The sequence below is a fragment of the Lampetra fluviatilis genome, chromosome 14 (assembly GCF_964198595.1).
Source record: "Lampetra fluviatilis chromosome 14, kcLamFluv1.1, whole genome shotgun sequence".
NCBI classification, from domain to species: domain Eukaryota; kingdom Metazoa; phylum Chordata; class Hyperoartia; order Petromyzontiformes; family Petromyzontidae; genus Lampetra; species Lampetra fluviatilis.
The window spans coordinates 2,066,821-2,081,748 of NC_136288.1; the positions used below are offsets into that span (position 1 = coordinate 2,066,821).

At 39.0% G+C, this 14,928-nt stretch overlaps 1 protein-coding gene across 1 annotated transcript; it reads left to right on the forward strand.

Moving 5' to 3' along the window:
• Nucleotides 1-322: 322 nt before the first annotated feature.
• DNALI1 (dynein axonemal light intermediate chain 1) lies at nt 323-11,030 on the forward strand. The gene is made up of 6 exons (XM_078862463.1): nt 323-526; nt 1,464-1,600; nt 2,275-2,444; nt 8,282-8,460; nt 9,676-9,840; nt 10,856-11,030. Exons 1-6 carry the CDS (start codon nt 446-448, stop codon nt 10,889-10,891), a joined length of 768 nt encoding a protein of 255 aa, XP_078718589.1. The 5' UTR covers nt 323-445; the 3' UTR covers nt 10,892-11,030.
• Nucleotides 11,031-14,928: the final 3,898 nt, after the last annotated feature.

Here is a 14,928-nt window from a genome sequence, read left to right on the forward strand (position 1 = left end):
GTGACGTCACATTTCTCACCCCCCCCCCTCGTCACAAATGTCGGCCTCAAACGTCGGACACGTGCTCGCGGCCAAACCACGTCACCGAGACCTCGTCAATAAAACACGTAAAGCAATTTGCTTGCGAAGCAATCCATCGTCCGCATTCTCATATAGTGGATTGATAAAGCATCGATAAAGCATCGATTGCAGTGAATCCTTCCCGATGCTGCATTCTGGCTGGAATCGCGACCTTTTAAAACTGACGCGCGCCGTTCCCGGCAGCCACCGCGCACGGTCGCCGTCGCGGCGACGTCACCTAGCAACGTCTCCATGGTAACGACGCGTCGCCCACACGCCAGGCCGCGACTCGAGGCGGAGTGAGCCGACGCGGCAACTTGACGAGATTACCAAGTTTTAAGATTTGTTGTTTTATTGTGAGGAGAACAAGAAGAACGGGCACAAAATGATTCCTCCGGCAGACTCACTCGTCAAATACGATAACCCGCTGCTGGTGTCGAAAAACACCGAGAAAAAGACGCCGAGGGTAAGAGCGAGGAACCCTAAGAAACGGAGCGCTTCAAGTTTAACTTCGCTTACCAAGTTTGATGTGGGGGTTTTTTTAAACGAAACATACATTTTGTGTACAAGATGTGTGCACTGTTATTAAGTGCTTTTTTTGCCCTCGCTTTGCTGTTTTGAGCGGTGATGTTTGAAGACAGCGTTACCTGTCAACCCATACGGTTCAACGGTATTCTTGTACAGGGAAATTGAGTTAAAAAATGCATATTTTTTTGTCTATTTGTTTGTGTTTCTACCTTGTGATGGGTCTTTGCATGCAAAAAGAGATGCAGATAGCAATATACACAAATAGAGATGTGGAAAGGAACATACATGAATAACTGGATCACTTTTAGTTGATAAAATAAAGTTTACGATAAAAATGAACTTTCAAGGTCCTCAAAATACTGTCATTATTTCAGTAACAAAAGTTGGGAAATTCTGGGTTAAGGGCATTGATATTGTTTGTCTCTGCTTTCCTGCATCAGCCAAATAACATGATCTTTACCTGGTAATTGCGAGTGTACACATGCCAATATAACATTGCAAAGTATTGCACATATATTGATCAATTATATCACTGTCAAGCATTTACTTATTATAATTTATACGTATTTTTACCCGTACACTGATGCATTTACTTTAATTGGATTTTGTTTTTACGTGTGATGTATAAGGACGCAAATACAGACCTAATTGTTTACTGTAATTGGAGACCCAATATCTCCCTAGGGAAGTTAGCGTTTGATAATTATCAGCGGAAAAAGTGTTTTATTTCTAGTATATACATGTCATCTGTTACTTCCTTAATGTTGCAGGAATATTATAGTCCACATTTCCATCGACACATATCTAACATATGTTTTGTAAGCATTCATTTCTAATGGCAGCCTTTTGTTGATTTGTGTTGTTTGTTTAACAAGGCTCATCCGAATAAAGTCAATCCACAGCAACCAATAAACACCGGACCCGTTCCCAGCCCACCCAAGGGAAAATCCCCTGCTGCGGATTCGACAAGAGACCAGACTGATGAAATATTGAATGCAATCCTCCCTCCAAGGTGTTTTCTTCAATATTCAAAGCTAATTGATAACATCTTAGTTCACTATACCATATTAAGTTGTTTAAAGGTTATCCGTCTTCGTCAAAGTAGCTTTGATTGATTGTGATCATTTATATCGTGGTAAAATATGAAACGAGACAGTAAAATTGGAATGTCACAATATGTAAGTGCACAATGCGAAGTGCTTTTGTATTGAAAATCGTATTAAATAATGAAAATGTAAGTCAAGCAAAAGTCACATAAATGTTATTGTTACTGTATGTATATCTGTTTCAGCTGTTTGTACTTAGGAAATGTGTGTGAGGACTGTAGATATTAGAAAAAACGTGTTACACGTGGACTCCATTATTTTATCAACTGTTGAGCAATGTAGACAGCCTAAAATTGCTTCTTTTGTTGGGTACGGATTTTCTTTACAAGTCTCATTCATTACAGTTCATTCAAGTTAACATGTTTCCAAACTGCAGGTGCTGAAATCCCATATACCCAACATTTTGTGTTTACCAAACTGTTGGTGGATGAAAATCACATCTCATTGACAAGTGAAAGACACGGATACTTAAAAGTAGAAACTTGCACCATGAGATAAGGGAGTGTCGTAGAATGTAGTACACAAGACTTAGATTTGGAAAGCTCTGGCTTAATTGGTTGCTGCTGGGCTACTGGTGCAGGGAGATCACGGAGGATGGACAGCTGTGGGTGCAGCAGGTGTCAAGCACGCCGGCCACCCGCCTCGACGTGGTAAAACTTCAGGAGCAGCTGGATGTCCGCCTGCAGCAGCGACAGGCACGCGAGACCGGCATTTGCCCTGTCCGCCGAGAGCTCTACTCGCAGTGTTTCGGTATGCTTATTAAACTCTTATTGCATTATGATTACATGCCAGCCTCTCACCTAAGACAACTTCAGAGTGCATGCTAAAATGAGTACGAAAAAATTCTCCCCACTTTGTGCATTAACTCATGTTTAAGTGTATGATCGGCCACAGGCTATATAATGCCTTCGAACTAATGGCAACAACTTGGCTCTCCATTAACCTAAACTTAGAAATCTACAACCGGGCTTGACCCTATCCAGGACCTCATGAAGTGCTATGGAACGCACAGAAAATTCTGTAACTACTCTAAACCAAAAACCTTAATCCTTACTATAATAATCAAAACATCAGTCGGGTACCAGCCACCCCATCTGTTGAGACATTGTGCTTTCCTTTGCCTTGTTTGGTTGCAAACCGTGATGAACTGAGTCACCTCTAAGTGCAAGCCTTGCACCATGGAACTTGGCCCAACATCGGCCAAATGCCCATCATTAAATACTAATTCTCAGACGAGGAACAGTGGTCACATAATTAGTTCCTTAAGTGCTTTGATGGGAAATGTGTTGTTTTCCTACCTATCTTGTGCAGTCATTCCAAAAATAGGTATCCCAAACATCAATCACGTACACTTGCATGACATTGAGTTGCGCTGCACTAAAACAGCCATTAAAATATTATGCAGTGCATGAATAAATGATGTCATTTTCATATTTCATTATATAAATATTACAGTTGAAAATACAAATAATATAAGCACCGAACTTTACCTCGGAATTAATTTTGAGTTGAGTCACTTGGCTGAACGTTTTAAGATCTCAATAAAATAACTGCTTCATAAACGCTTTCCTAGGATAATACACAGATAATGTAACTGATATCAGCAAATCAACCAACACATATGCTTAATGGATGTTTTTCCTGGCTCCACGTGTCTTCAGAATGTCTTCCGTAAACAATTGGTGAGCTGATATTCTTTTGACAGTTCAGCTCCAAAATATTCATGCGAGCATTCCTAATGTGTAACCTGTGGTCCAACCTATGTTTGTTTTTCAATGTACGCATGTGATGGATGACATGACAGAGCGAAAGTGGCAGACTTATGAATAATGTGCTGCTTAAACCAAGACTAATTTCAAACAAATTGATCTGGAAAGTATGTTACGAGTTTACACAATGCAAACCTCACAACAGCCATATGTGAATGCTTTAATGGGTGATATTTAAACGGAAAAAAATCAAACAGTTATTAACATCCATTTTTTAAGTGTGGGGAATTTTGAGGGCTTGCTGTCAACAATCACTATTCTTTTCCATTGTGACGGAAAACAGAAAGAAGGTGTTTTAACTTGGACGGACATATGGTAGCTGCATTAGTACATGTGGCATGAATTCTAGCCTTGTATACATTAGCTGTGCCATTATGTACTTTTACGTATTCATGAGAATTCTCAGGAAGGAACAAAAGTTAAACAAACTTTAATAATTACACACAGAGGTAGACCAAGCAAGATACCATGGGCAAATGTAGACTTTTGAAGCTTATGCAGGTGTCGGCTACAAGCTGATCCCAAGCAAGTGTATACCCCTGATATATAGGTTTATGCCAAACAAGGTAATTTCCTTCCCATACTTTCTCCATCCCTCCATCTACAAATGTATGTATCCATGTGTATCTCATAAATCTTCTAAACATGAGGCTTAGAGTTACAAAAAACAACCAACCAAAGGTAACATTCCAACTGAGGTTGTGCCTCACAGGAAATTAGGCTCGTTGCACATGCAGATTTTTAACTAAATATTTTTAAACTTTCTCGATGCAAGTTCATGCAGATGCGTCTAGCATGGATTCAGCCTCCTGAGAACTCGCAAGCTCAACGGTGGCCTGCGATTGCACCACAGATAGCCTGCACTCGTTCTTCTCCAATTGCATAGCACACACATAATCACAGTACCACCAGCACAGCTCCATGCAAGCAGGGTGATACTGCCTCAGGTTCACTTGGGAACTAAAACACTCTCATTTAAGTCCCTTTTTAAAATTGCTTTAACTCCAATACATGATCAGAGGTTTTCTGCATTCCTTGCTCATCTATGATTCCACATATTTTTTAAAGAACGCACGCAGTGATTTCAAGGGCAATTTTATGTTAATAATGATAAAACAACTGTAAAACGCACATATTTAGCAAAGTGCACAAATTAAGATTTGATGATGACTTGGAGGCACAGAGCCAGGTTTAGAGTTCCTTGTTTGCTCATCAGAACAGATGTGTCTTAAGCTGATTAATGAGAGATTATGGAGCTTGGAATCTGCCTATGCAGTTTTCTTGCATACAACCTAAAATGCAGTAGGAATCAACTATTGGCTCATTCATTTTAGTTCACCTGATGTGTATCTTGTTTTCAAAGCCATTCAATTTATATTGCCTCCTTTGTTCAGAAAAGAAACTTATTATGGGTCTTTGAGCCAGATACCATAGTTTAACATAAATATGACAGTGCTTTTTTATTGCTGAATTCTGACATCGTTGTGACAACAACAAAAGATTTATCTTTAAATTAATACTCTTTGGTTATTTTGGTAAAGTCACGTAGTGACTTTACCAAAATAACGTGACTTTACCGAAAGAAGCAAAGAGTATGGATTCCTGCAGTCACGAAAGCTTCAAATCAACTTTATATTAATGTTTTAAATAAAATGTACTTTATGTATATTATTTTTCTAGTTACATTTTAGATTTACTCTTCCAAGGGAGAAGAACTAAGGTATGTCATGTGTTACTCGGTATGCATCTTATATATGAGCATGCATATATGCAATTTATTACACACAAAAGTGATATACACTTCAGTTTAACCTGGATAAACACACAAACAGTAATATACACATTAGCATTTAATATAGCCTTCATTATATGGCCACCATGCAATGTATTTAAACAATAGGCCTATCAATATGCCACTGCATAATGGTTGATAATTATACACACTCAGTTTTGTATCAGGTAATTTGTGATCACATATTTCATTGCTGTGTTTTCAACCACACGAAATAGCAGTCCTAACAATCAAAAACATTGGCTTGTGCTTCCACATGGCACAACATCTGTCAAGGCTAAGTCTGGGGAAATCGCCTGAAAATCGGAGAACCCTGAACCTTCCGCCCCTGGTTTTCCTCCAGGGGACATCCACCCTGGTTGGCCTCCTCTGGCTCAGGACCCTCTGGGCCGTTTATGAGAACCACGGGGTTTAAAGGTTTAGGCTAATTTGGGCTCCCGTGCGAAGATGTAATTACTCGAGGGCCTGCTGCAGCGAAGATTGATCAAAGCGCAAGCTCGGCTGTCTGGATTATAATCATTCTGCTCCAGGGACATTGTGATACGCTGCTATTGTATGACTTTATAATGACTAATATCAGTCAAAATGCTTGAATGATACATGATCACTTCATTTTGTTTCCAAAGCACAATATGGTGCATTCTTACTGTGCATTTTACATTGGAAATTAATGAGCTGAGATGACGTGAAATTGAACTTCCTTATATTATTTCAAAACTTTTAATACATATTACAACTAATCAGATGTTTCTATTCAGTGTTAATGCAGTTAATTGTCTGAATGTCTTCAGTTATTTAAATACATAATATGTATTACATTGATGCAGCACACATTTTCAACAACGTTTTTCTCTATTCTAAATACAGGATTTATTTTCACAAGTTATTAAATGCTTTTTTAGAGATTTTATTTACCAGTTGCATTACACTGGATCCATCAATACCTAGGATATCATGGCCATTAGTCATGCATTCTCAGTGACCATTAACCTTTAAAAGGGAGCGTTCTTGACACAAAAAAACAGGCTGGCATGCATATGAGGTATTTGCCATTTGACATAATCAAGATCATTTGCTGACAAATCCTGACCAGTCAGAATGACGTGGACAGAACATTTACTTTGGATTTTCATGGCAGTCATGAGTCTCCAGATCTTTCTAGTACAGAACATCTTCAGATACTGACAATAGGATCCTCGAACGCTCTATAAGGCACCTCAACATTACAATTCAGATCAATCACATCAACCACATAGTTAAACACTTAACAGCAGTATGCCTTTCCGGCACTGTACATTGTATACGCTGCAAGTGAGCGTCTCAAGCTTTGGCAGAGCCTGCTAAACAATAACCTCAGCAATGGGCATTCAGGCCATCCAAGCCCTATCATGGGCCCTGCCTTTTTTATATGACATTCCTGGCTCCACACAGCCTTGGAAACCCCACAATTCCATATTCCTGCCAATCCCACAAATCGTATTTGATTCCTGCTCAGAATCATATTTGATTCCAATAATGGAATAGTGAAGAATCGTGAGAATCTCCTGGCTCTAGTTCTCACCCCGAACTACAGGACAACTTCTCCCCCAATTCTATCATCATCATCATCTCATGCTGACCATGTGCCACAAGGTCCTTGAGTACTTAAGTCCTTTTATGCATATAAATCCCAAACTGATGCCTCCATCACGTTACTCCTTAACCCTCCCTTAGGCGCATCCTTCATTCGTGTTGTTTGTCATTCATCATTCTCTACATTACCATTTCTTGCATTCTCTCACTTCCTGCAATGTCATTAAAATATCCTACAGCACAAAGCACTCATCTTGCCATAGTCAATTGAGTGCCCTGTCAGTTTAACACGTAGGCTTTTGTGACCACTATCATCCATAATAGAGGTTTTTTGGGTTAGATCGCGTAAATATTCTCTACAATGGATGCCCTATCTTTGTTTTTATATCTCTATTATTCACACCTTGCTCCTCACATCCTTAATTATTAACTTATCTGGAATAATCAAGCACCCATTTGTAATCTACTCAATTGTCTGTTATTTTCTTTCATATCTACAATCTTATAAAAATGTTGTCTTTAATTATTAAATTTTTCTGTCCAACCCCTTGCCTCATTATATATTCTGATATCCTATTCCTACTTAACCTATCCAAATATTCCTATATAATGTATTGATGTCATTGTATGAATATGAACTATGTGTTTCAATCCAATTTACTTACCCATACTATTATGCCTATTTACTGCATTACTCCTTTCATGTTCATCCTCCTTTCATCTTCACACCTCATCACCCCAAAAAATTTACATCTCAATTAATTACAGTACTCAACCTTGTACTCTTAGATAATCTCACGCAGAAGCTCCACCACACAAGCACATATATACTGTTAAGAGTAGATTTGGGGTGATTAGTCAATGAAGTTCATTATGCGATTAAAATTATAATCGACTAATTTTGATATCGATTACTCTGGGCCCTATTAAAATGGTGGCTGCCTTCACACATCTTGCTTCTTGAAGGTAGGAAACCCCCTAGAAACCGCGTGGTGCAACTGATGCTGCTGGTGACGTTCTAAAGCCATGCGGGTCACCTCCAAGTTCCTGTCGAGCGGCATACGTGGGAACGGAAGCGAGGCTTGTTTCCCCAACTATGTTTGTGTTATCCGATTAGTCGAACAATCAAACTGATAATCGGTAGAATAATCGGTTACTTAAGTATGGTAATTGAAAAGCCCAGCTGTACTTAGATGCCATTTTTGTTCCACAGGTTATGGCCGAGGTATATATTTAACAGCTTGATCAGTGGCCGAGCTCATGTGAATCAAGCAAATGGGTTTCTTGTAGTGGCTTTTCTCTGATCCTTTTGATGGGAATTTACAGTATGCAATGTGTTTAGGGGGGGTTAAAAATGTGTGTCGGGGTCAGAAAACGCACTGCAAAACAGGTGACCTAACACTGGAATGTGAATGCTGTGCACACCACAATGCGTGTTTTTGGTCCGTCCCCAGATGAGCTGATCCGGCAAGTGACCATTAACTGCGCAGAGAGGGGGCTACTGCTATTACGAGTGCGGGACGAGATTCGTATGACCATCGCTGCCTTCCAGACACTGTACGAGAGCAGCGTGGCATTTGGCATGCGCAAAGCATTGCAGGCTGAGCAGGGCAAAGCCGACATGGAAAAGAAGGTAGGTAGCACTGCACTGCATCTACATTAGTAAAGCAGCAAACCCACATTGCAGTACTTTAACAAGAGGCACCAGCTGCATATACTATATACCCATCTAAGCTCACTGCATGTTGAAGAGCAGTATAAAGTAAATACCCATCAGGTTCTGATTTGCACACAAATGGTATATAATACCAACCTTAATTTCCTACGTTAGAGACCGCATGTAAGTATGTAACTAGCTAATCTCTCTCCATGCTATATACCACCGCTGAAACTCTAACCCAGCATTGTAAATCGCCTCAATTTGCATGATTCAATAATAATTTGTGCCTATAAACATTTGTGGCATTAAATGTCGCTGAATAGGAAAACACCTGTTTATGGATTTTGACACCTGCTTTTAATAATATGCACATTCAGTGATACACACCCAGTATACACGGCCAATTGGTTCACAAGGATATGGCTATCTGCTGAATTACTGACTAAGTACTGAGCCGACTGTCCATGCGCTGCTTTGTATTTTAACATTCCATTCTCAGCATAATCAGCATTATTTTCATCTGGTTGTAGGGAGAAAAAAATGTGAACTCAAAAATACCCTGATTGTTGTCCAATGTATGTTGAACTTCTTTCGCACTGTACATAACCAACCGTGCTAATCGGAGGTGCGGAGGAAGGACAACAAACTAAACAAAAAAAAACTGTTCTAAGGAAATGGGAATTTACATTTTATGGGTGTCTTTTATCGGACGGCTTTTGGCTAGCCATTGAACAAAGACGGTTACCACATTGCGCGCTTTCAGATACACTTCTGCGGCCGTCTGGAATGTTCTTTCTTCAGATATTAGGAAGCCACGGGAGCTATGGACTCTTAAATCAAGACGGAAAACTATTTTCTTTAGAACTGCTTTTTGTGTTCAGATTGTTGTCCTTCCCCTACACCCCCGATTAGCACAGTTGGCTACTTTTTGTGCCAAATAAATTCAACATACATGCCTTTGTCAGCTGGTTTTAGGGCGAAAAGTGTGAACTCAAACATACCATGATTGTTGTCCAACATTTTACGTGTCTTTTATCCATATCTCTAAATGTTGGTGGTGTCTAAACACCAACGACACCCACAGTGGTTGCACGCCCTGACCTGCAGACCGTGCAGTGCCCATGAAAACGGGTGTATTAGTGCTTGGCCAGCGAAGACACTGGCCGTTGCTGCCTATCACGTGCACAGATCGCCGAGCTGGAGGAGGAAAAGCGCGAACTGGAACGCGCCGTGAATGAGCAGAAGGCCAAGTGTGAGGCTATCGAGAAGCGCGAGGCTGAGCGACGGCAGGTGGACGAGAAGAAGCATGCGGAGGAAATCCAGTTCCTCAAGCGCACGAACCAGCAGCTCAAGGTACCGCGCAGGACACACGACAACACCCAGCCAGGCCACGGTCATGAAACTCTTCCCATGGTTATTAAGCACCTCCAATTAGCACGGTTGGCTACGTACGGTGCGAAAGAGGTTCACCATACATACGTACATACATACAATGATGCAATCGCTGCTACAGAGCCATCTTAGTTACACTAACACCAACCCCCATAGGCTAGCAACGAATCATACCAACAACTTCTCAGACATAGGCAATCCAGAGACAATCAATACAGGCCATATAAATAAATATGTGAGGCACCTTCATGCAAGCATAAATATATGTTCATATATTGGTATACTTTATTACATTTGTAATGTTTATACATTACATAACTAATTTAAATACTCCTTAAGTTATTGCAGAACTACAGTTCCTCTATTTTCCTCACATGAAATAGATGAAACAGTGTAATGTTACAGATATAATAAGCTTTCCCTCCACTAAATGCTTTTAAAGTTCATTAGTCAATGTGCAAGCGCGTCTAAAATTAGACATTACAATAGAAATTAATCATTGAATTGCCATGCTTCCTGGAATTATCAAACTCGTTATACCGATTACTCTTGTTACATTTTTTTTCACTCATTCCCAGATTGTAATGCCAGATGGCGGATTTCTTGATGCAAACTCAGCACTGAACATTTGTTGCACAGGCATCATTGCATTGCCTTATTGGTAGTAAGGCCTTTACATGGAAAATACATTCCTTAACATTAAGTAAAGCCACATCCGAATTGTTTAACAGTGCATGTTTGATACCTTTTGGGAGCAATTACTATAGTTAGAACAAGCCATGTACACTTCTATTTTATAATTCTCAGAAGCACAGAAATGTAATACTTTATTTATTTTTATTACCCTAATTTTTTTGATCAACTATATTTTTTACTCTATGATCTAAACCAAAAATCAGACACATAAATGCTATTATAATGTCATGTAAACCAGTATATAGCAAGGCTGAATTGTTTTTTGTTTTATTTTTTTCAGACCCAGCTTGAAGGAATTGTCACACCCAAAAAGTGAAGTGAGGAAACGGCCTTCTTTCTTAGTATTACAGTTTTTCTTACGGGAAGCACAATATCTACACATGCAATCATTCCAAATGAATTATTCCTAATACTTTGTAACAGATTTCTTTTATCAAATAAAAATATCAACCATCTTTCAATTGTGTGACAGTACATTTTCATAAAAAAAACTCATTATGCTAAAGAGCAGTCGCAACTTACACGAATTGTCCATTGTGGGTTGTATTTATAGCAAAATTCTAGAAACAATATATTATACTGAATCTTTCTGAGGCATATTCCCACAGCTGTTTAGAATTGGATGCGTTCACATTTGTCTGAGCCAAGTCATGCATTCTTTACTTTGTAGCAACACATCTTCTTTAAGTTATGAGTTGGAGACACGCTTCTTCCATTTGAGTCATATTTTACATGCCACACAAGCTGCTTAAATGCATCATCATCAATAATGCATTATCATCACTGTTGTACAGTAGGCTCAAATCAAAGGTAATGCACTCCCCTCAATCCAAGGTTGGACAGGTCAAAACCCAAGCAAGTGGCATGAAACAGAGCACATTGTGTCTTTGGACATTGTTAATTTGGAGTGGGTTATATTATTTGTCTTCTGCTTTAAAAAAAGTTAATGATAAAATGGAAACATTTACAACAATATAATGTTTTCTGATAACAACCATGGAGTTCATATTCTTTGGGTCTTTCGGTATCGAAAGACCCAAATAATATGAATTCCTGCAGTCACCAAAGCTTTCAAGATTTAACCATGGAGTTGTGTTAGTCAAAGTGTATGGCAATGTCAGTATGATAATCAGTGACGTGTAGATTCTAGATTTGAAGTTTTCGTGACTGCAAGGATATATACTCTTTGGTTCTTTCGGTAAAGTCACGTAGGTGAAAAATTAAAATAATGATAAAAATAATAAAATGAAAATAACTAGCAAAATTTAGCTGTGGCAGTTCCACCTGATGACGGAAGCTTGTGTTACCTCCGAAACGTCGTGATTTCAATGAGTTATTTTCATTGTATTATTATTTTTCATCTATGTGACTTTACTAGTTCTATATTTCTTAACTTTCCAAAAAACAACGTAATATTTATATTATTATCTCATATTTATAATAAACCACTTTGCAACAGAGAAGTGATATTTTCTGTATCTGTTTAAAAAAAGCAACAGTATACAATGTAATACATAGCAAGAAGTGGCATTTGGTACAGAGGACTTGCTTCAGTTAAATGTAATTTTGAACAATTTAATATTTTGAACATTTCACAAGTTTTCATTTGTACCAAGAAAGTTGTAAAACTATGTAAATTGTCAGCCATTTGAGAAATTATGTCAATCTTCTCGTGGTTGTATTGACCTTTAAAATAAGTTCAACATACATACTTACATAAAATGACTGCCCATTGTTAAGTATTCTTGAGAGGGACATTAAAAAAACACTCTTTACATGTATTGTCCCATATGATATGTTTACTATTAAAACACAAATTATATGTTTTAAACTTGGATATCTGAAATATTCCTGTAAGATTAAATATGTTAAACTATTACTAAGGCCGAGCTCTAACTTATAGCAGAAAAAAGAGTGGCACCTAAAATCCCTCAATGAGATCAAAGGACACACTTTATTATGTATTAGCTCTTGCTAGATTTCTGGTGCATGATAATCAACTCATTTAATACTGAGCAGATGGCTTGCCATTCGCAATTAGCGTTGATGTAGGGCATGTGGAGCGTTGTTTCCAACAGGTATTGAAAATGTCTTTCCTTTCCTGAAAGTAGCTCAATTTCGTGACTATTATACTCTCATACAAATCTCCCCAAGAAGTGATAAGCCACTGTGCTCATGAAACAAAACTTGTTTTTCTTTCATTGAGAACGCAACGTTGATTCCTACATTTTTTTGTACAAAACTTGCAATCGAATATGATACATGTGATGCTTACTTGGCAGCGCAAGGGTAGGTGCTGAAATGCGGTGACAGTGTAAATTCCTCGCCCGGTGGGATGGGGGCATTCCCACCGCGGACGTACGTGCGCGGCGCGGCACCGTGCAGGCTGCTGATGGATGTGTGCTCACACCTGCTCGCCCTCACGCCGACGAGCACCCGTCTTCGACCAGGGCTTCTACGTGCTGGGAACCACAGCCGGCTCTAAGCCACGTGGAATGAGAAAAATGAAAACTGTGGTCCCGCCTTTATCACTGGCTGCAGCCAGATTGTCTTGGCATCATCGGACGGCAAACGCTGACCTCGTCTTACATTCCCATATTTCTGTAAGCTCTTGCACTTTTTTTAATCCTTTTTGTGTTTTTACCTAAAATCCCCTACATTAATGGACGAAAGGTCTATTTCAGAACTGCTTTGCTTCATCGACTCGACAACCTGCAGGCATTCCACCGTTACTCGACTGTTCACCTTGAATTAAAACGGAAGATGATCCTGTGCAAACTCTAACCTTCGTTTGACAGTTGTACCAAATAATTTAAGTTGTTTGCGAAATGGCAACCAATGAAGTAAAGTACCTCTGCAGTAAGAGTGTTACATAAGCCACGGGATAAAATTAAAAACGTGATTTTTTTTGAAGGATCAAATAAAATGTTTAGCCTGTAAAGCTCAAGTCCAATGCATTAAGTTGGGAATGTGCATCGACTATCCCTTTAATAACCCCTGTGTGTGTGTGTTCAATTAAATCAATGTCAAACATGCTCCTCGATGTGTGTAATGTTATAAAGGGTTCTGCTTGGACCAAAATAAGCTCTTTGTGGTTGAAAATCCTGACACTGGAAGCCTGCAAATTGACCACAATTACTGTAGCAGCTCAGGAATAGCCTCACATCTGCCAGGAACAGGATAGCAATGCAACAAAACGCTTTGACCCCAAAATGATCCAATTCAATGGTGGTTCATTTTTCCAACAATTATACAATTCACGGGTAATTTAAGAAAAGTTATTTTACCATTATGAAATTTTGCAGAATTTTAAGCATATGTGTGTGGGATAAACCTTAAGCTCCTCGTGTATTAAACATACCCTCATTATGGGTCCTGCTGATTTTAAGTTAAGCTTGTCTGATAGCCATTTCCTTTATTTTGAGTTGAAGTACCAGTTATTCCATTCATCTCTATTCCGTAATTACAGTGGATTTAATTGTCAAGACTTCAAAAGCCTCTTAGACATTAAACCAAGTTTATTTTAATACCCATTTAAACTTAACATTTAAACTTAACAATGCTTGCTTTATTACTTTGTTGGCTTCTCGCTATTACCTTGAGTGTGTGTCTGGATGCTGTCAACAGCTGAAGGGGCCTTGTGCCATCATATAATCGATTAAGCCATTCAGCATAAGAGGCAAACATTAAACATTTACAAACACATCAGTGCAAGCTGGCATGCGAGGCCCACTATGGATTATCCGCTGACCATGCACTGCTTGAACGTTTGTGCACGTTGAGACCAAAAGCTGAGTCGGTTTACAGTTAATAGAGCTTCGTTTAAGAGCAGCCTCTAGCAATACAAAAAAATTAGCAATACAAAAAGTCGACTGTATAAACAAGATTCAGCAAGCGCGTGCTACCAGAAGAGGGGAATATTCTACAAAATTAAATAAATGTAGGTGTTTGTTTTCCGTGTTACATATTGCAGTAACAGTTATATGTATTGATGTTGCAATAATATAAACAATACATTAAGCAAATGACCCAGCCAATAAAATGTGAAATGCATCAGGACATTTGCTTCTTGTTCAATGTGTTATTTCAACAGCATTCACCTTGCCTGTCATGACACAATCATGGACAAAGATCATCCTTCAACACTACCAAGTCACAGCTTCAAATGCCTTGGGCTACATTGAAGCATTGTTCTGCTTTATATTAGCTTCATTGCTCTGCTTTATTTTATGTTTCCGTTTTGTCATTTTGATGACCCAGGTTACTCTTGCAATGAGACGTGTCTGGTCTCTTGAGGTGTCACATGGTTAAACAACATGCACTTTAACGTATCTTTTAAGTTTCATACGATGA

What these genes read in the sequence shown, in the direction of transcription:
- DNALI1 (XM_078862463.1), top strand. Translation starts at nt 446, where the DNA reads ATGATTCCTCCGGCAGACTCACTCGTCAAATACGATAACCCGCTGCTG. An exon ending in AATGCAATCCTCCCTCCAAG is followed by an intron (nt 1,601 to 2,274) that starts GTGTTTTCTTCA and finishes CTACTGGTGCAG; the next exon opens with GGAGATCACGGAGGATGGAC. An exon ending in AAGCCGACATGGAAAAGAAG is followed by an intron (nt 8,461 to 9,675) that starts GTAGGTAGCACT and finishes TCACGTGCACAG; the next exon opens with ATCGCCGAGCTGGAGGAGGA.